The sequence below is a fragment of the Oncorhynchus tshawytscha genome, linkage group LG04 (genome assembly GCF_018296145.1).
Source record: "Oncorhynchus tshawytscha isolate Ot180627B linkage group LG04, Otsh_v2.0, whole genome shotgun sequence".
NCBI lineage: Eukaryota > Metazoa > Chordata > Actinopteri > Salmoniformes > Salmonidae > Oncorhynchus > Oncorhynchus tshawytscha.
The window spans coordinates 40,184,771-40,207,862 of record NC_056432.1 but is presented as its reverse complement, the minus strand read 5'-3'; the positions used below and the strand labels follow the sequence as shown (position 1 = coordinate 40,207,862).

General features: G+C 40.8%; 1 protein-coding gene and 1 long non-coding RNA gene across 2 annotated transcripts; one reads left to right on the top strand and one right to left on the bottom strand.

Moving 5' to 3' along the window:
- Positions 1 to 1,530: 1,530 nt before the first annotated feature.
- Positions 1,531 to 22,209, bottom strand: LOC112249713. Its single transcript, XR_002953396.1, has 3 exons — positions 22,133 to 22,209; positions 18,734 to 18,738; positions 1,531 to 1,543 (listed from the first exon to the last, which is right to left on the bottom strand). It is a non-coding gene; the product is annotated as an uncharacterized LOC112249713 (long non-coding RNA).
- On the top strand, positions 8,905 to 20,214 carry LOC112249712 (fibroblast growth factor 10-like). Its single transcript, XM_024419491.2, has 3 exons — positions 8,905 to 10,015; positions 17,244 to 17,347; positions 19,620 to 20,214. The coding sequence occupies exons 1-3, from the start codon at positions 9,520 to 9,522 to the stop codon at positions 19,809 to 19,811; spliced, it is 792 nt and encodes a 263-aa protein (XP_024275259.1). The 5' UTR covers positions 8,905 to 9,519; the 3' UTR covers positions 19,812 to 20,214.
- Positions 22,210 to 23,092: the final 883 nt, after the last annotated feature.

Here is a 23,092-nt window from a genome sequence, read left to right as displayed (position 1 = left end):
AATAGCACTTTAGAAGTAAACTCTTCATGTGTGATTAGGCCTACTACCTAACCACGTCTCTCTTACTGATGTCATGCCATAGTTCATTGTCTAATTGATGTTGACTCAGTAGGCTAGTAATTGCAAAATGGAAATAAACTCTGTCTGTTTTCCTTTTAACCTTAATTACACTCTTGCACTCCAAGCTAATAGCACTCCAAGCTAATAGCACTCCAAGCGAATACGAGAACCATCTTAAAAGCCTAGTCCTGACCTGCAAAATGTATTTGTGCCATTTAGTCCAGGACTAGGCTTAATCTGGCTCTGGGAACCAGCCCGTTATGGTTAGATATTGTCTTTAGGTTGTAGACGTTATCATCTTTTGTACATTATTACTGCACATCATACCTCATTTTCAGTAAATAATATTATCCTACCTTGGCCTGTCCATTTTAGTTCTGATGATGCGATTCATGTTTGGGGTCTGTGTTAATGTTACTGTGTCATTACCTCTTGTTACCCGAGATAATGACCACTACCGCTCGTTACCCGAGGTAATGACCACTACCTCTTGTTACCCGAGGTAATGACCACTACCGCTCGTTACAGGTGAGCGGATCCAGTTTTTGACCTGTAAATAAACTCCTTTGGCCTGCTGCAACCGACCCGTGGGCGGCGGCCATGCTGATAATGTAAGTGTCCCATCCTGGATGTGAGATAACATGGCAAGCATCTATCGCTCAGCATAAGACCGGGACCTCATTTGGGTTACCAGACACCCAACCGCCGCACACCGGCCTGGTACACATCAAATATTTACATCTGATGACTGGCTAAAAGGGGCCTCAGGTCACCTACAAACATAGGAGAACAGTTACCAAGGGAAGTGTCTTCTGTTCAAAATGAATGGAAACCAATTAGGGGCCAAATTCGCAGGCCGTTCCATCGCCTATCAAGCTGAGGTGAGTATAGGAATGGATGCGTTGGACACCGAGCTGTAGCCCAGTCCCTCCCATCTGGGCCAATCAGACTGTGTACCTACACAGTAACACAGGCATCCCTGTCTGTACTGTACTGTACCAGCCCTGTTCCTTTAGCGAAGAAAACATATTGCCCACCTGTCAAATCGCTGACATTGTCCTTTTGAACAGTCCATCGGAATCATTCCATAAATGCTCCGCTCTGATTTCAAATCCACTTTTGGTATGAGGAACGTGTCAACTCAAATCCTATTTGATGCACGTGTATCTATGGTGGTTTTCCATTTCGGTGTTCTTTTGTAATGGTGTTTTTGTTTCTGCAGGGTACAGGGCCAGCTGCTGCAGCCTTCAGCTGGAGATCAGAAACACATTGGCCTGTTGCATTGTCTTTGCTTTTTGAACTTCAAAAGCAATCCTCTGAGATGGATCAATAAAGATAGGGTAAACACTACATCCAGGGATAGAGATGAGACCCTGGCCGCTCTCCAGTAACTCCAAAGCCTACTTATATTGTTATAGGAGAAAAAAAAAACACAGGCTTGGTGGCATTTACAAGGAATTTGCTCTTCGAATTTGCTCTTCCGCTTCTCAGCTCGGATGCACCTGCAAAGGACAGTGTCCTCTGTCTGAAGGGAAAGAAAAACCACTCGATAGAAAGGAGTATCACGATACTTTTAAAAAAAACGTCACCTTTACCTAGAAAAAGAGATATGCCCACCAGAGACCAGGGTACAGTGCCTTCAGAAAGTATTCAGTCCTCTTGACCTTTTCCACATTTTGTTAGGTTACAGCTTGATTCTAAAATTGAGTAAATTATTCCCCCCTCATCAATCTGCACACATTACCTCATAATGACAAAGCAAAAACAGGATTTTAGATTTTTTTTTTGCCAAAATGTTTTTTTAAATAAACTGAAATATCACATTTACATAAGTATTCAGACCCTTTACCAAGTACTTTGTTAAAGCACCTTTGGCAGCAATTACAGCCTAGAGTCTTCTTTTTGAAACTTTTTTTAGGGGGTGGATCAGCTTAATATTGCGGAAAGATTTTTGCTTCCATCAATGTAATTGTCTGCATCATTTCTAATCCCCCATATATATTTTTTGTAAATATATAAATCCATATACATACACGTATGCATGCATATACACATATATACATACACATACCTATATAGATACACATACTTTTTTAAGAATGTACCTTTATTATTCCCCACAAACCCTACCACCCTTCCCCCAATTGGAGTAAACTACTAAACACTTCTGCTTCTACCTTCAGTTTATACATCTTATACACATTTTACAGACACAATCTATTTTACAATAGTTATATTTTGTTTGTTTTTAGTCCTTCCTCTATTTCTGATGTCCATCCAGTTTGATTTCTATTTGCAACTGTGCCATTTCACAAAATTTGTGAACCTATATACATTTTACAGACCTTGTATGTTTCACATTGGTTATCTTGTTATTAGTCCCACCCTTCAGCTCCATTGAACCCCACCCATCTGTCTCGCAACATCATCCATTTTGGATTTCTATTTGCCATATATTTTTCAACTGTGCTATGATGCTTCACAAAAGTTATGAACCTTTCTATTCTCATAGCTTCTACAGATTGTAAATTAAAAATATATATTTTTTTGCTAAAATAATTATTATATTATTGATTTACTATTTATTTTCAAATCACCCAGTATTGCTATCTGCAGCGTTAGTTCTAGGCAAATGTTGCAATTCTTCAGCCATCCCTGGACCTGTGACCAAAAACGAGCTACATATGGACAATACCAAAATAAATTATCTAATGAATCTGCCTCCTTGCAGCAAAATCTGCAGAGCTGGGAAGATTGTATCCCACATATATATAACATTATATTGATTGCAAGAATTTTGTGTAGTAATTTAAATTGAAAAATTTGAAGTTTTGAATCCGGCGTTGTTTTGCGTGTCAATTCATAAACCATGTGCCATGGAAAGGGTACATCGAAAATCTCTTCATAACTATTTTACAATTTATATGGCACAGCTGTCAGTTTTTTTGGTCCTTAAATGAAATTGGTATATGTTTTTATTTATCACACTTTTCTTTAACCATTTATTTTCTTTAATACAGGGCCGACATACAAGTTCCTTACTTTTTACCCCTTCTACTTGCCTCTTCCATTTTTGTGGTAATGCTGCAATTAATTGGTTGTAATTTTGGGTAGAGCAGACATTTCCATATGTCTGTGTTAGCTGCATGTGTGACATAACTCCACCAGTCCTATTTATGATATCATTCACTAAAATTATACTTAAAAAAAAAAAAATCTTTGAAAAATACGTTTTTGAAAAATTAATTCGTATATTTGAGTTTAACCACAATATTTGTTGTATTATTTGTTCTGTCTTTTCAGGTGGATTAAACTGAAATTGCAACCAACTTTCTAAGGCTTGTTTAAAAAATAATTATATTATTATAATTATATATTATTTCCTTTTCAAACAACCGAAAGTGAGCAGGTGTAATCTGAATAAAGGGAAAAAGGCCATTATTGAACATAGGATGAGACATTCCTACCAATTTACTAGAGAACCAGTTTGGATTTAACTATAACTTTTGTATGACTGATGCCTTTAGTGAGAGGTCTAATGCTTTAATATTTAATCATTTCTGCCCCCCCGAAATTCATATTCGTTATATAAATAGGCCCTTTTAATTTTGTCTGGCTTGCCGTTCCAAACAAAATGGTATATTTTTTATTCATATAATTTAAAAAGCAGGTGTAGGCAAAACCATAAGCAAATAGGTAAACTGTGATATGACTAAAGAGTTAATCAGGGTGATTTTTCCACAAATAGACAGGTATTTTCCTTTCCATGGTAGCAAGATCTTATCTATTTTTACTAACTTTCTATAAAAAATATTGGAGTGAGATCATATCTTTCTTTGGGGATTTGTATACCGAGTATGTCCACATCTCCGATCAGACCATTTAATTGGTAAACTACATGGTAATGTAAAATTAGCCTTTTTTTTGTGATCCAATACGTAATATAGTACAGTACACTTATCATCATTTGGTTTTAATCCAGATAGGATAGAAAAAATATCTAGATCCTCTATGAGGCCATGGAGAGATTCTACTTGTGGTTTTAAAAGAGTCTTCTTGGGTATGAAGCTACAAGCTTGGCACACGTTTATTTGAGGAGTTTCTCCCATTCTTCTCTGCAGATCCTCTCAAGCTCTGTCAGGTTGGATGGGGAGTATTGCTGCACAAATATTTTCAGGTCTCACCAGAGATGTGTTTGATCGGGTTCAAGTCCGGGCTCTGGCTGGGCCACTCAAGGACATTCAGAGACTTGTCCTGAAGCCACTCCTGTGTTGTCTTGTCTGTGTGCTTAGGGTCATTGTCCTGTTGGAAGGTGAACCTTCAACCCAGTCTGAGGCTCTGAGCACTCTGGAGCAGGTTCTCATCAAGGATCTCTCTGTACTTTGCTCCGTTCATCTTTCCCTCGATCCTGACTAGTCTCCCAGTCCCTGCCGCTAAAAAACATCCCCACCGCATGATGCTGCCACCACCATGCTTCCCCATAGGGATGGTGCCAGGTTTCCTCCAGATGTGACGCTTGGCATTCAGGCCGAAGAGTTCAATCTTGGTTTCATCAGACCAGAGAATCTTGTTTCTCATGGTCTGAGAGTCTTTAGGTGGCTTTTGGAAATCTCCAGGCGGGCTGTCATGTGCCTTTTACTAAGGAGTGGCTTCTGTCTGGCCACTACCATAAATGCCTGATTGGTGGAGTGCTGCAGAGATGGTTGTTCTTTTGGAAGCTCCTCCCATCTCCACAGAGGAATTCTAGACCTCTGTCAGGGTGACCATCAGTTTCTTGGTCACCTCCCTGACCAAGGTCCTTTTCCCCCGATTTCTCAGTTTGGCTTGGAGTCCTTCAATACTGCAAAAATGTTTTGGTACCCTTCCCCAGATCTGTGCCTTGACACAATCCTGTCTCGGAGCTCTACAGACAATTTTTTTGTCCTCATGGCTTGGTTTTTGCTCTGACATGCACTGTCAACTGTGGGACCTTATATAGACTGGTGTGTGCCTTTACAAATCATGTCAAATCTATTGAATTTACCACATATGGACTCCAATCAAGTTGTAGAAACATCTCAAGGATGATCCATGTAGACAGCATGTACCTGAGTTTCATAGAAAAGGCTCTGATTACTTATGTAAATAAAAAAAAATTTAAATTACATTTGCAAAATTCTCTAAAAACCTGTTTACACTTTGTCATTATGGGGTATTGTGTGTAGATTGCTGAGGATTTTTTTTTCATCCATTTTAGAATAAAGCTGTAACGTAACAAAATGTGGAAAAAGTCAAGGGGTCTGAATACTTTCTGAATGCACTGTATATGAGAAGATTTGGGATTATGATATCTGGTTAAAGGTTTTCAAAAACATACCTTCTGTATCTAATGGGGCGATAACTATAGATGGGGCATTCAGTCTGTCAGAGAGAGAATGTTTTATTGGCTCTCACATTTTCCATGAGAGGAACACAGTTTGTGCTTTCGCAATTGATAGGAATCAAAAAAATACTATCACAACCAGTGGTGGAAAAAGTACCCAATTGTCATACTTGAGTTAAAGTAAAGATATCTTTATAGAAAATTACTCAAGTAAAAGTGAAAGTCACCCAGTAAAACATTACTTAAGTTAATTTCTAAAAGTATTTGGTTTTAAATATACTTAAGTATCAAAATAAACTGTAGTTTAAAATATATACTTAAATATCAAGTGTCATCATTTCAAATTCCTTATATTAAGCAAACCAGACCGCACAAGTTTCTTGTTTTTTTATTTATTTACAGATTGCCAGGGGCACACTCCAACACTAAAACATAATTTACAAACTAAGCATTTGTGTTTAGTGTGTCCGCCAGATCAGAGGCAGTAGGGATGACCAGGGATGTTGTCTTGACAAGTACGTGAATTGGACCATTTTCCTTTCCTGCTAAGCATTCAGAATGCAACAAGTACAGTGGGGCAAAAAAGTATTTAGTCAGCCACCAATTGTGCAAGTTCTCCCACTTAAAAATATGAGAGAGGCCTGTAATTGTCATCATAGGTACACTTCAACTATGACAGACAAAATGAGAAAAAAAATCCAGAACATCACATTTTTAATGAATTTATTTGCAAATTATGGTGGAAAATAAGTATTTGGTCACCTACAAACAAGCAAGATTTCTGGCTCTCACAGACCTGTAACTTCTTCTTTAAAAAGCTCCTCTGTCCTCCACTCGTTACCTGTATTAATGGCACCTGTTTGAACTTGTTATCAGTATAAAAGACACCTGTCCACAACCTCAAACAGTCACACTCCAAACTCCACAATGGCCAAGACCAAAGAGCTGTCAAAGGACACCAGAAACAAAATTGTAGACCTGCACCAGGCTGTGAAGACTGAATCTGCAATAGCTAAGCAGCTTGGTTTGAAGAAATCAACTGTGGGAGCAATTATTAGGAAATAGAATACATACAAGACCACTGATAATTTGCAAATAAATTCATTAAAAATCCTACAATGTGATTTTCTGGATTTCTTTTTTTCATTTTGTCTGTCATAGTTGAAGTGTACCTATGATGAAAATTACAGGCCTCTCTCATCTTTTTAAGTGGGAGAACTTGCACAATTGGTGGCTGACTAAATACTTTTTTGCCCCACCTACTTTTGGGTGTCAGGGCAAATGTATGGAGTAAAAAGTACATTATTTTCTTTAGGGATGTAGTGAAGTAAAAGTTGTGAGAAATTGAAATAGTAAAGTAACGAACAGATACCCCAAAAAACGACTTAAGTAGTACTTAAAGTATTTTTACTTCAGTACTTTATACCACTGATCAGAACATACAGTGTAAGGAAGGGCCTCAAATGCGGCGCGGTTAAAAAATAAATGCAGTTATGTAAATTCCATGGGAATCGTATGGATGTTCATTATAATTCGCTCAATAATCAATATCAACTTATTCCCTGCTCCTCCCAGCTCTGCTTCCTTTAAGTGCTGATTCCGGCTATCATGGTGGGAAGGTAGACAACAAAGGAAGTAGTCTACTGATAAGATCTTGTTTGTGGGGTACCTGATGAACACAGATGGCTAGCTTAAGACCAGACTTAGGACCTGACCAATGCTCTGGCAGCATGTCATTGACAGACATTAAAGCAGCCACTAAGAAAACCGTAGGGACTTCAGGAGAGAAAGCAGAAGGCAAGACATGGCATCAACTTCTAAAGGGATGAGAGGAGGAGACAAGGAAAAAAGGTGGTTTCAGAAGTATAATTTACAGTTACACTCAGCAAGATGATGGTTTACAACCAACCAATTAATACTGGCAGTCTTGACAAAATGTAATTCTTATTTTTTTTCTCTAAGTAGGAAATGACTCCCCTGTGTATGATGATGTCATCTTGCTGAGTCTACCTTTAATTTCTTGCAGTTTCAGTAACAGTCTCAGAAACCACCAATTCACAGATTGGAAACGTAGTTGAATAAAGTTAAATGGACTAAGTAATATTCTCCAACTAAATTGAATTACTGAACATTTGACAACGTGACACAGTTCTGAGTCGGGGGGTAAAGAGCTTCTACTTGGCTGTGGGCCATGTGACACCTGACTCTCAGAGGAAGGTAGGTGAGATGAGAGAGGCCTGACAGATTCTCTTAGAGCAATTGGATTGAAACCAGCAGTGGTAACCTTATAGTGTGTTTTATCAGGAGAGATAAGAAATGACACACACACACACACACACACTCACTCACCATGCACACTAAAACAGCCTACTCAGTAAAGTGTTTGAAACACCGATGTAACTGGTCTATTACTACTACACATACCTCTATGTTATCTACCCAGATAAATCCTATCCTACCCTGGTCTCCTTTCCCACCACCACCCTTGTCGTTCTGCCCCTTATTCTCTCTCTCTCTCACACACACACACACACACACAAACACACATCACCCTGACACAGCCCACTCCAATATTTTACAGGGAGTGATGGGAAATGAGAGAACGGTAGGTGGAGTGGAGTGGAGTGGGAGGGAACGCACGAGAGAAAGAGAACATATGTAAACATATGTTTCGCATGCCAATAAAGCCCTTTGAGAGTAATTTAATTTAGAGAGAGAGAGAGAGATATGTGGAGCGATGAGAGAGGTGGAGGGGAAGAGAGGGAGAACGAGAGGTTGGGAGTCTCATATTCACATACACAAACACGAACACACATCGTTCAGTGACAGGTAAAGAGGTCAGACCAGGCGTCCTATCCATCCTGGCCTCAGAGCCATACGAAAAAAGAAAAGAAAATGGAGCAATTCCAAGACTTATGATACTTACAAATAGTGTAGTTACTTTAGACAGAAATGAAAGCAAGGAGGTTGGTCGGGGTGGTTGTAATCCGTGACAGTCTAGCAATCCAAAGGTTGTGTGTTCAATTCACCTAACCTGCTACGTAAATTCACCTAACCTTTGTTGTTTTAGTTCCCCTAACTTATGAGGCAACAAGCAACCTGGTTTCAGAGAAAGACATATAATACTACACGTCATCCAAGATGTATAATAAGTTATGCCATCCAATTCGTATGCTATTGTTCGACCGAGTAAGACGTATGATACTATAAGTCCTATAATTCGTATGTTAATGTATGACTGCTATCCCATTCACTTTGTAACCTAACGTTACGTATCGTACTAAAAGTTGTGTCACAGATTTACATACTGAAAAATACAAATTACCCTGAGACCATGTCACATCAAACCCAGCAAGGGGAGCAAAACATCTTTAACACACACATGCACAAACACACACACACACACACACACACCCCTCCTCAGCCTGTCACCTCAGTGAAGGTGGAGCCACTGTAGAGAGCGGGAGAGAGAGCGAGTCCACTCCACACTCATCCATGGAGAGAGAAAGAGAGGAGAGAGCAGCGGAGGATTTCACACTCAAATGTATTTTACCTTCTTTGTGAAATCTGGAAATCGTGGAGGGTATCTGGCAGCAATGAGCTGTTGAATGTTTGAGACTTGAGGGATGGACCTGGAGAAAGTGTTATAGCAGAGCGGTCCTACATCAGTGGACCTTTCATTATTGGAGTAATCATCTGAGGAACTCTGGTTTGGAATTAAACTCAGCGGGACATTTGACGTCTGATTGATTTGTCATTGGAATTCACTGACAGTATATGCACTGGTAAAAAAATACGGTGGGTGTTTTTGTTTTTATTTATCTACCTGGACATCTGTATGGGAAGAAACGTGAAAGAGAGGACTCTCAGATTGGTAATTGGAATTCATTGACTTTCAGTACAGTAACTGCTCTAGCTACCAAAAAAACAGGAGGAACAGAAGGACATCTCTTTTTGCATAGAGACCTGGTAGAAAAGGTATCAGATAGCCCCATTTCCCAGGAGGGCTCCCCTCCCTGCCCTCCTAGCCTCCCCTGTCCCCAGCAGCATGTCCCAGGCTGTGAGGCTGATTCCAGTCCTCCCCAAACCACTCTACCATGAGCACATGGGCTGCTGGAGGGAGTAAGGCTGCCTCTGCCTGGTCCACCTCTGGGTCTTGGTTTAGGTCTGGCTCTGGGTCCAGGTTTAGGTCTGGTTCTGGGTCTGGGCTAAGGTCTGGCTCCAGCTCCATCTCTGGGTCCTCCTTTTCCAGCCTGTCACTGTCTCTGCTGCTAGCACTGCTGCTCTCCCTTTCTGTCTCTTTGGTTGTCTGTCATCAACCTCTCTACAAAGGCAGGAACCAGCCCCACAGCCCCAACAGCACTCTTAGTGCCCCGGTGAACAGTTCCCTGGCTGGGTCCAGGATTGGAGGAACTGGGCAGACTGGGGATCCCTTAGGAAGGACAGGGGGTCCACTTGGGAGGCATGTACGCAGCTACAACCACCTGCAGGGAGATGTGCGGTGGAGAAAGCTCTTCTCCTTCCAGAAGTTCTTCCTGCGGATCGATAAGTATGGCAGAGTCAACGGGACCAAGAGCAAAGATGACCCACTCAGTAAGTAATCACAAGAGTATGTTTTTCAATTTGTAGGAAAGTGAAAGAGGGGGGGGGAACACAGGTTCAACCATAGTGTATTAAAAATGAACCATTGTGTTGTTCAGGCTTTCTCAAACCTGGCACGGTCTTCACAACAGAATATCATACAAATTACAGGGAAAAAAAGGAAACAAATTCAAATGATTGACTTGCATTGAATAACTTTAATGAATAACTGTTTTTTTTGCATTGATCATTTCAAATACTGTATGTTGAATCAAAATGGCAAGATTTGTCTCCTGGCAGTTCACGGATGTTAAACCTTTTAGTTTCGTTCACATTCCTGATTAGAAGCTCCTTTTTTCCATCTCTAGCAAACATCCATGTGATATCTGGCCTCTCCAAACATTCAGCACAATGATGGTAGATCTCAGATGGCTAAAACAGGACAAGGGAAGAATAGATTACCAACCTGTTATCTGTCATTATTCACTGCCCAGGGTAAATAGCCCTGATAACAACTAGACAGGAGCAGGACTGGGGGAAGGAGAGGAAACGTCAATCACTACCATGCTCTGAGACTCTAACACACACAGCCAGTCTGCTACATAATGCTGATTACCGTTTGGTTTATGATCAATGCAGTATAATGTGATTGTGATCGGATACATTTACACAGGTGCCCGTAACATAAATGGGGATGTTTTTTTACTCACGCCAAATGTTTGTGCCTGAATATCCTATTGTAAACGGTGTGGCATGACCAGTAACGTGTCTAAACACTGTCTTCACTGCAGCTCTTTTGATTTAGTGTTCTCAGTGATCACTTGGAGAGAAGAAAAAAACCTTTCTATCAACCCACTTCCCAATTAGCTACGTGTGTGAGCCTATCTGTGTGCTAGCACTCACATGCTCAAGTGGGTGTGTGTTCGGATGTAGAAACCAAGGAACCAGCCGCACATGTGCCCACTTAAACTACAACCTCCACCCACCCACCCACCCACCACACCTACCACCCCGGTATATGGTACTCTAACATTTCTCCTGGGAGTTCTTAACCACACATTCAATCAAAGACACTTATGGGAAACAGTAAGGGATGTAAAAATGCCACTAATGGTGTTTGTTTTGACAAGATTATGACAGAAATGTCTTTATAGACTCAATCCTTTTATATAAATGCATTTATAGACTTTAAACTGTCTTTATTTGACAGTGAGGCAAAAATGCAATGAATTTCAATGTGCCCCTTTCGGGTATTTGTGAAATAGTACAACAGCCAGGCTAGCAATGTCTTTACTAAGATGATTGTGGGTTCAACTTGACGCTATAGTACGTGTAAACCTATTGAACTTATCAATTATCTCTCACCATTACTCATCACAATTCTTTACATTTCTAGGCTATAATACTACTGTACTAGTAGTATATATTAGTAATATTCTGTCGTATATATTACTAAGCATTTGCAAATGGTGACCAAGTTTATCTTTGGGATGGGTATGAATGCAGTGGTAGGGGGGTTGGGCGGACACTAATTCATGAATGACATGGTTAACGTCATTGTGGTCACATCAAAGCTACGAGTGTTCAGTATCAACGGTGGTGCCGTCACAAAGCCGTGTCCTGGGGGGGACTGGGGACAGTGTGTGTGGATTATATGGCCCACGATCAGGTTCACAGGGAAAGGGATACTACAGAAGAGCAGCTCTAGTTTCTGCTCTGGACCAGGGGCTAGACATGATCCCTGGGAGGATGTCCTAGACATGATCCCAGGGAGGATGTCCTTTGTGGGCCCTTGAAATGGCAGTAGATCAGGTTTTTGGCACTGATTCTGTGGTAATGCCCAGCTCAACACTCCGGGTTGATAGAAAATAATAACATAGGATCGATATACTCTATGAATAAAACTAGAAAAGGCCATTTCCTAAACTAAATCTGTGTGCTTGTTCTTGCTAGGAGCAATCACATTAAATATGTTGAGTTAAAGGTCTGGTAATCTTTCCATAGATATGTTAAATCATGATTATGTTTATGCACTACAAAAGCATATCTGGAGACAATGTTACCAGTTTTGATTAAAAAAATTAAAAAAACATCCCTCACTCTCTCACTAGTCATTCTCATTACTTCTCTTTAGAGATATGGTTTGCGTCAAGTTTGCTTTTGTGCACGCCTGAGACCCGACCTTTGAACCCTGGTTACAACAGTGCAGCAATAGAAGGGAAACAACTGGTTTGGGGTTTGAAATACCAACCTTGCTAGCACAAATCTCTACAGATGTAGAGGTGGTGGTTTTGGGGGCTGCCCATGGTCCTGTGAGGACCCTGCTCTGTTTAAGAGCCTGTATCCAACCTCCCACAGATTTATAGGGATGCCAGTGCAAAACTGTCCCACATGGCACTCCATCATGCTGGGATTCTGCTGGGAGCTGACAGAGAGACGGGGCTGGAATGGAAACCCCGGAAATATGGAGCTCTGCTAAAATAAGCACATGGGTATAAAGCGACACAAGCTAGCTGGCATGCAGAGAAACAAAAAATGTGCTTATCGATAACCTAATTTGCTATACATTGTTACATTTCGCCAAATTTGAAGAACCTAAAGCATTTCTAATGAATTGTACATTGCTACTGAGAACAGTAATGGTGGACTCTAGCAGTGCTAACTGAGGCACTAACAGATGTGTGGCGGCAGACGGATTAGTCTAATTACACCCAAACTGGGATTGTGTGAGTATGAGCCCAGCCTGTCAAGAGCGCAGGAGGCAAATATAGGAGGCCACCAAACGTGTCTGTGTGTCTCTCTCTCTCTCTCTCTGCCAGGGGCCATGTGTGCTGAGGCGCCAACAGACTTGGCCTGACATGGTCCCCACTTGCTCTCTCGCTGTGTGTGTGTGTGTGTGTGTGTGTGTGTGTGTGTGTGTGTGTGTGTGTGTGTGTGTGTGTGTGTGTGTGTGTGTGTGTGTGTGTGTGTGTGTGTGTGTGTGCCCCCCACAGAAGGGAAACCACAGCCAGTACTCTCAGGGACACTGAGATAGAGATGTAAAGTTGTTTATGGACGTGGATAGAGGAAGGATATGAGCAAACTAATTACATTCATTGTGGTCCTCATCTGCTTAACAGCTGATTTATGTTTCCATCAATCCCATATTTCATCATGACAGTACAGTTCGAATGTTCCAGATCTCTGTGTATATTTTTCCTCATTCTTAAATCAAGCAGTCTACCGTATCTGTACTGTAAGCTCTGTCAAATTTTTCTCAGACAACACATATTTTTCAAAGAGTAAACCTCCAGTTACCAAGAATAACAATGCAAACTGCAAAACACATCTGAACTTGGCAACCCACTGTGGAAAATCCACCTTTAATTCACTTTGGCATTGTCTGCACCCCTTCGACCCCAACGCACCATTTGCTGTAGTAACTACAAACAGAGCGTATCAAATGAGCAACACATTAGGAAAAAGAATCCAGTATGCAACAGATATTTCCTTAAATAAACAGATGGAAATGTGTGGTTGACCCAGGGCTATGTTTTAATGCGTGGTGTATCAGAATCACCACAACACAACACACAGGTGTCACATTTGGTGCTGGGTGTTGTGATGTGTAGTATGTTAAATGAAGAACACATTTGACCTCGTGGCTTTGTTTTGTGGCATTGTGGATATCATTCCTAAGTGAGCAAGTAGACATGAATCATCACAGACTGAGTGGATACAGGTGGGAACTACTATAGACTCGAGTGTGTGTGTATGTGCATGTGTGTGTTCACGCATACAGATGTGGGTCTTAATTTGAACCCATTTGCTACAGCAGGAAAGTGATCCTGCAGCAACAGGAAATGAGAATTATTATGTGGATTATAATTAATGGACATTTTTTTAAAGGGGTTGCTACATTTTTCGTTAGGGCAAATGACATTTTAAAGTGGAAATTACAAACTATGAAAGCCTTTTTAAACCTTGAATACACTACAAGTTTGCATTTCCTGCAGGGAAATTCTCAGCAACAAAAGAGTGATCCAATTAAGATCCTACATCCGAATGGGTGTGTGTACACAATGTGTACAATGTATACTCTATGTTTGTGTGGGGGGAGAGACTCTTTGTATGTGTGTGTGTGTGTGTGTGCTCAAACTTTATAAGAGCCGTCTCGCCCCAGCCTCCGGCGTGTGTCTTTGATCAGTGGTCATTAAGTTATTTCTAATCCTCATCTCCGTGTCTCTCTGTCATGGCCTCTGTTCTCCTCTGTTCTTTCTTCTTTCATCCCTAGCATGTTTACAGAGGGGCCAGAGACAGCCTTAGATAGTCTTACATCCTCACACGATACCGGACACCTGATCCCTTACAGAAGCAACTCTCAGATCTTCAATGGCCGTTGTGTCATAGTCCCCACCACCACTTCACCTAACGGTAGAGCTGGGCGATATGGACAAAAGTCCATATCACTGTAAATTTACTGAATTATCATGGTAACGATACATTTAACGAGAAGTTCACAACATTAAAGTGCACCACATTTTTTTTTTTAGATATAACCCTAAAAACGACTACTACTTTGAATGTTGTCGATGTCAATAGTCCCATTAACAATCACACATATTAGCAAACTTGTATCATTTCAAACTTGTCAGCCAACCATCCCTATATACGGGCTAGCTGACAACGTCACAAAAATGACCACCTTTACTCCACACACAGGGAAGCGTACAAAGGTCTCCCTCGCCCTCCATTTGGCAAATCTGACCATAAATCTATCCTGATTCCTGCTTACAAGAAAAAATAAAAGCAGGAAGCACCAGTGACTCGGTCAAATAAAAAGAGTTCAGTTGAAGCAGATGCTAAGCTACAGGACTGTTTTGCTAGCACAGACTGGAATATGTTCCGGGACTCTTCCTATGGTATTGAGGTGTACACCACATCAGTCATTGGCTTCATCAATAAGTTCATCGATGACGTCATCCCCACAGTAACTGTACGTACATACCACAACCAGAAGCCATGGATTACAGGCAACATCCTCACTGAGCCAAAGGCTAGAGCTGCCGCTTTCAAGGAGTGGGATTCTAACCCGGAAGCTTAAAAGAAATCCCTCAGACGAACCATCAATCAGGCTAAGTGTCAATACAGGACTAAGATAAAAATCGTACTACACCGGCTCCGACGCTTGTCGGATGTGGCAGGGCTTGCAATCCATTACAGACTACATAGGGAAGCACAGCCGAGAGCTGCCCAGTGACACGAGCCTACCAGACGTGTGTGTGCGTGTGTGCGTGTGTGTATTGCAAGATAGGATAACAACACCACACAGGAAATGGGAAGAAGAAGTCAAGGAGTGAGGCATGAAATCAAACGTGCCATGGGAAACAGAGAGGGGTCATTAACACACACCAGCATCAGATTAGATAAATGTGTGTGTGTGTGTATGTGTGTGGATGATAAGTGGGCTCTCTGGTCAAAGGACACATTAGGAAGCTATATCTCTCTGACCTCTGATACTACGAGCACAATTAATAACCTCAGCTGTCTACAACAACAGCATGCTATGGTTACTAGGGTATAATTCAACCTTTTCGAATGGCTTTTAGGTAACCAGAATATTTGCACTGTGAATTGGTGGCCTACATACCAAACAAGCCAAACTGTTCACACATAAATCTGATCTGCAACTGTTATAATCCTCATGCCAAATGTAATGTTTGTATCATGTTTTGTGCTGCTACCATGTTGTGTTGCTACCATGTTGTTGTTATGTTGTGTTGCTACCATGCTGGGTTGTCATGTGTTGCTGCCTTGCTATGTTGTTGTCTTAGGTCTCTCTTTATGTAGTGTTGTGTTGTCTCTCCTGTCGTGATGTGTATTTTATCCTATATTTATATTTTATTTATTAATCCCAGCCCCTGTCCCTGCAGGAGGCCTTTTGGTAAGCTGTCATTGTCAATAAGAATTTGTTCTTAACTGACTTGCCTAGTTAAATAAAGGTTAAATAAATTTAAAAATGTAAATGAGTTAAGGTGAAGTCTGTTGTTTTGTGTAGAGGGGATGTAGATGAAGCAAGCTTATTTGGATGAAATCATGGATGGATGGATGGATGGATGGATGGATGGATGGATGGATGGATGGATGGATGGATGGATGGATGGATGGATGGATGGATGGATGGATGGATGGATGGATGATGGATAAATGGATGAAAACTCTACCCTACAGTTGAAGAGATTCTTTAGGATTTTCTATGACTATTAACTAGAGTATTTTATGTATCTACTGAGCACCATAAGTAGCATAACAGTTCAAATAGGGGGTGCTGATACCTGTCCTGTTATCTGTCCTGTTGATATCTGCCCTTTTTCACACATGAACAACCTGTACAAGTGTGTGGTGTGAAATTGAAATGTGTTTTTTGAATATCCCACTTCCCCTGCCATTATTGATGCGACCCTGGAGCAATTAGAGTTAAAGCTGCAATATGTAACTTTTTGGGAGACCAAACAAAATTCACATAGAAATATGAGTTACAGCTCTGTCATTCTCATTGAAAGACAGTCTAAGAAATGGTAGACATGTTCTATGTGTGCTATTCTTGCTTGTTTTGTCACAAACAGAAATTAGGCAAACTATAGGATTTTTTGCCACCGGGAAATGGATTTCTACATAGTGCATCGTTAGGTGCCTTGCTCAAAGGCAGATGAACAGATTGTTCACCTAGTTGGCTCTAGGATTTGAACTCGCAACTTTTTGGTTACTGGTCCAATGCTCCAACTGCTAGGCTACCTGGCACCTAGTTGGCTATGAACCCACACAATTTCACCTAGAGGCTTTCTCAAACCCATCCAGCCAATGTATTGTCTTAAGAAAGGCTCTAGCCGGAACATTTAATGTGTCAATTATTGATGGGCTTGGCTTGGGTAACAATGGATGTATTCCTGTCACCTCACTTGACAGTCTGTGCTGCTGCCCATGGACCATATAGATCTGTCCATGGACCATATAGATCTGTCCATTTCCCTTTATCTGACACAGCTGGTGGCTGGGCCTTTGTCTTCCTCAATCAGGAGGGGCAGGCAGACTGCTGACTGTTTTACAAACTCTTATCTGCAGTGTATATGACTACAGTGGATCCGGAACACTAGCTTCTATTTCCTCTGCCTCTGATGTCCCTTAAATCCTCCCCTACAAGTGGTCATGGTGATTATAAAGTGCTTATAAAAATGTTTTTTTTTTTGGTGCTTATTCTCAGGTATTCTGGAGATCACATCAGTGGATGTGGGCGTGGTGGCTATCAAAGGACTGGGCAGTAACTACTACCTGGCTATCAGCACCAAGGGAGAGCTGTATGGAGCGGTCAGTATCCGTGACAGAGTTCATTCAACAAACCTCAAAGAGATGCCCTTAGATTCTTCCGTCTTTATCACAAGATTGTTTAACTATGTAGCTGCTTTCACGTTCAACCAATGGTGCAGTGGAAACTGTGAAAAGTGCTAAGAGTACACAAGCATTTAAAGACAAAATTGGAAGTCAGCAAGTCATGACTATAGTTCTAAGGGACACAGACATTAGATTACATCACATTTATCACTGATTTGAATAATTAACCATTTCTATTGAATGTACCCCTCTGGTACATCTTGACTAAGTTGAATTGGTTCCCACTGGGCAAAATCAATGTTGTTTTCAACTTAATTTTTCAACGTATTGTGACGTGTAAACTATGTGGAAAATATATTGGATTTGAAAAACAGCCATCAACTGTTGTTTTTGAGATGAAATTTCAACCACAGGATTATGCCATCATAGTGATTCATTTTCAACATTGACCAACATTGTATAACATGTGTTGAATTTGTACCTTTGAAACAATGTCAGATCTTCAACTCAATATCCACTATAAGAAAGAAACAAAATGCTGGTCAGCACCTCCTACTGGGTAGTTGATATATATACAGCTAGCCTTTAGTCTCCCATCCAGGGTTTTAACCAAGCCTGGCTTTGATATTTATCACCAATGCGCTTTTGCGAGAATGTTTGTTGAGAAATCTCCACTTAATAGATTCACTGTTGCTATCATAGTCATTCCCAAGCGTAGGTTTAAGAGAGCAAATGAGATGTAACCATATATTGTCAATCATGTATCATCAATGATGCTATTTAGGCCTATATAGCATTTGGGAAGTCATCAATAGCTATTGTTTAAATTCAACCCAGGGTTCAACTGAAACTAGACAATACCTATAGGTCTAGGCCTAGGATTTTAAGCTTCGGTTGATTTCAAAAGTAATCTACAAGTTAGTAAAAACAAATATGTTGGATTCACATCTCCATCCAAACCAAAAATTGAAGTTAAAGAATATAACTGTATTTAAAGTACATTTAAAAGTTTGATTTTATTTGATTGAATCCTATTAATTAGCTTAGATTTTTGGTTTCAATGGAGACATGAATCCATCATTTCAATTATTCATGTGTAGACAAACTGGAAGTAAGCCAGACACAGTGGCACAGACAGAACTACCCAAGGACACATATCCTTCAAATGTTGCTATTAGGTTGCGTTGACAACCAAACACAATTCAAGTATCACTTTTGACATACAAAAGTAAATAGTGTATTAACTTGTTGACTAGTTAAACAAGTATATGTTGGATTCAGTTCTCAATCTCAACCAAAAATAAAAGTTAAAGAATAGGACTAAGCCAGTTGCTCAGATGGGACTACCCAAGCAGTAGATACATCTCCTTTAAACGTTGATATTTGGTTGCATTGTTAACCAAACACAATTCAATATTACTTTTGTAATACAATAATGTAACCGTATTTATTCAACACATCCCATGCCACATTCTGAGGTTAATGTAACAATACGTGTCTTCTTATGTAATCATAGAAAGCAGCATGTTCAAGATAGCGCGCAAATGTCACAGGTCTGTGGAGACTTTCAAAATTGATACAATAATATGCGCAGAATCTCAAACTCCGTTGACCACTTGCACTATGTATTTAAGTCATCTCAATTGCAATCCAGGTCACTTGGTTGCGCTATTAGATGAAGCACAATGTTGACCCATTAAGTTGTACAAATAAACAAAATATCTAACGTTGTATTCCCATTTAAACTTTGTTGTGTTTTTAAATGGTTGAACGCGCAGTAATGACAAATTTAGGTGACAACTAAAACAAAAATCGGACATTGATTTTCGATCGGAATTTCGTTGTGCTTTTAGATTGTTGAAAGCATAGCGACAACACATTGGGAATTAAACAAACTTTTGACTGTCATTTTGAGTGGCTGAAAATAGGTTGTAACATAATTGATCAATCTATCAACCAAATATTACCCAATTCTCCACGTTGGAATTACGCTATGTACCCAGTGGGATATCAGTTAGCTAATTAGAATGAATTAGGTTGAATAAACGCCGGGAAATATTTGGATTTTGATTTAAACTCTTGCATGAACAGTACACCACTGGATTAACTATAGTGGGGGTATTTTTACATCCTTTGCCAGTGTATGCACTTCAAAAATGGAAATGGTTGAATCAGTATAAAATGGATTCAGTCAGTATCCAAATACACATATGTGAATGTAACCCAATAATGTCCCTTGTTCTTCCAGAAAGAGTTTGGCATTGACTGCACACTGAAGGAACGCATTGAGGAGAACGGCTATAACACCTACGCCTCAGCCGAGTGGAGGAACAAGAAGAGACAGATGTTTGTGGGCCTGAGTGTCCACGGGAGGCCACTGAGAGGGAAGAAAACACGGAGGAGGAATACGGCCACACACTTCCTCCCCATCATGGTGTGATGATGATGAGGAGCTTTTTACTGGACTAGACCCTGTCGGAGAGCTAATTCAGCACGGAACAATCTTTCAACTAAGGATAAGAAAGGAATCTGGACAGAGAGCATCTGAACTAAAATACATATTTTGTCTAAGGAAGTTACTTAACTGCGCAGATGCTGCCTCCCACTGGGCACGGACGTCAATTCAACGTCTATTCCACGTTGGTTCAATGTGATTTCATTGAAATTACGTGGAGCTACGTTGATTCAACCAGCTGTGCCCAGTGGGGCTGCTTCTGACTTTGCTTGAGATGGTTTATTGGTTTGGGGGATGGACAGTGTTTTCTGTGGCACATGGTGAAATATAAACTCTATTCTGTGCCAAATCATTGGAAGGAGGTGGACTGAAGGAGGACGTGACATGGGAGGGGAGTAGGAGGCTGTTTCACACATCAAGTGGATGAACTGAGGAAGCACTGGTTTTGTGTGTACAAAACACTTGTTACAAACTGTAATTCACTGGTTCTCAATCGCATTTCAATCATCTGAACAGGTGTAGAAATCAAGAAGAAGGGCTGACAGATCATCATGCGAAAACAGCAATAAACTCTTGAGCAAGATCCTCGTGCTCATTTTAAGCCTGAAACCATAACAAAAGTGAATACATAATGTATACTTAACCACTGAGTTCTGACTGTGTTGAAGCAAATTATTTATTTTGTGTAATATTTAACTGGCGGTGGAAAGAAGGTGAACATTTATTTGCATTCTTTTACACCTTTAATGTCTGTAAGAGAAAATAAAATGAGACGTTTCCTCCTCTGCATCCAGATGTTCTCATGTCCATCACTAAAGTGTGCGACTCAAACTGGTTGACTCAGTAAACCTCCGACCAATACACATATGAGAATGTGAACTTATCCCTCTTGTACTATAGAATATTAAGTAGATGTCTACATAGGTAACAGGTTGTGCTAAAAGAAAGATAACCCAGAGCACAGAAAACAAGTGTAGCTTTCGAATGACAAAAGGTAACCATTACAGGCCCACCAGATATTCCATGTGGCAACCATTGCGCTAATGATTAGAGTTCCCAAACAAACTGGAAACATACAGGCCAACCACATCAAAACAGAAGGGAGGTAACTACCCTGGTATGGGCTGTAGATGCTTACATCATTTTTTTTCAACCGTCACCCCATTACCGTGGAGCCGAATGTTGCGGAGGCCTTGGGCCACATGGATGCAGAAAGAAAGCCTTTTTTCATACAGTAAGTAATATGAAGAAAAGTTGACTGTATGTAGACCACACGTTTCTGCATTGTATTGTCCCACATCAAGCCCTTACTAGAATGTGGTGCAGGGTATGTGGGGTAGGAGGCTGTGAGTGTGTGTTTGTGAGTGCGTGCATGTGCGTGCCTGTGTGGGTGCGCATGCGATGTGTGCACGCGATGCGTGCGTAAGAGAGATGTCCGTATGACCTGTGTCTCGCCAACACACGTCCTCCTGTAATCGTCAACAAACGCTCTAATCAATGACAGCTGTCAGATGCCAGATCAAAAGACCAGGGGGGAGAATGTTAACACCACGAACGCTCGGTCCTGTGCCTCTCTCATCTAAATATATTTTTATGTAAGGGCATGAAAATTGGGAAAAGAGCACAAAGTGTGTGCAAAACAAACATGAAAATGTCCAGATTTATCCCATTCAACTAGAGACTGTGATTCCTGGCCTGGAACGACTGTAAATGCTTGGAGATACTGTAGGATGCCAGGGATCATGACGGTATTTGTTTTGAGCTAGAAATGCTAATGTTGTCCCCGTAATGATGGCGTATGGACTCACAACAAATGATTTTGTGGTGTTGCAAAGCATTTCCAACATACTGCAATGGTCCTTACTATATGAGCCAAGTTAAATTCCCACCAAATGGGGTTAACCCTATTGATGCAACGCGTAGGGTGTTTGCCTTTCCCGCCAGCGACACAGGTTTGATTCCCTGCCATGCCATTCGCTACGTTGGTGTCAGAAGTGGAATGGTGACTGTGAGGCCATTGGAGCGCATAGCTTAGATGTGTGAGGTGGCTGAATAGTCAAAGTCTGCCTTCCCATTCCGAGGGGGCAGTATAGCAATCCTCGCTGAGTTACGTTACAATTTCCACCATGGCCGTGATCTCGTCCCTTGATATCGTCCCCTTTTCACTGCATTTCCTTGGATTTTAACATTATGCTATATTGTTACTTGGTCACAGATAGTGGGGGTATTTTTACATCCTTTGCCAGTGTATGCAATTCAAAAATGAAGTTTTAACGATTTAATGAGCCATTCGCATTTCACTGTACCGGCCATGTCTACTTAGACTTGCATGGCTTAATCTTTGAGACAAGCATATGCTACTGGCAGGATCAACCAGGTAGCCAATCACAACATAGAGGTTGTACCTATAAACTAATTGCCCCCCCCCACACACACACACACACACACCCCAGCTAGCAAGGACTCCAAAAGGCATTGTCATCTTCTATGCGTTCCTAAGACTTGACTTGTGAATGTTTGAACTCCCTCCAAGACACCCATTTGGGGGAAAAACAGCAATACCAGAAAATAGGGGAAGTAATCTTTTATCAAAGTGTGTCTCCACATTTCTGGAACGGGAATGCTCTTTGACATAATGTGATCCAGCTTTGGGAAACATGTGGAAAATGACTGAAGGCTAAACAACTAATGAATGCTTATTGTTTATGTCTGGTGAAACACACATGTTTGTAGTGGGCAGCTACTGAGAGAGCAGCAGAGGGAGAGTGGCACATGTGAGAGGGTTTGATCCACAAGGATCCTGATTCTGCTCTCTGATGCATGCGTCTGTGGTTTTATTGTAGTGTGGGAGGTGGGTGGTAAGTTTATATTATTTGACCACCCCACTCTCTTTCATTGCTGAAGAACTTGGGTCACATCTATCATGATATGTGTATTTGATTAACTTACTTTTTTGCTTCAGATCAATGTAGTCCTCCTGGGACTTTTTTCCAGTCTGCTTCCGTTCGGTTGTCACTAGTTACCACAGCCACAAAAGCAACATTGACTATATCGTACAAATGTATGAAAACAAACATTTGAGGTTAGTTTAAGGTTAGGACTAGGCATAATGTTAGTAGTGTGGTTATAGTTCAACTCAGATTATAAGAATATACATTTTAAAAATGTATATTGGCTATGATAACTAGTCTACCGACGACCAACTCCGCTCCAAGTGGATGCTCTGCCACTCCCTTCCCCTAGAGGTCACCAATACCTTCACTTGC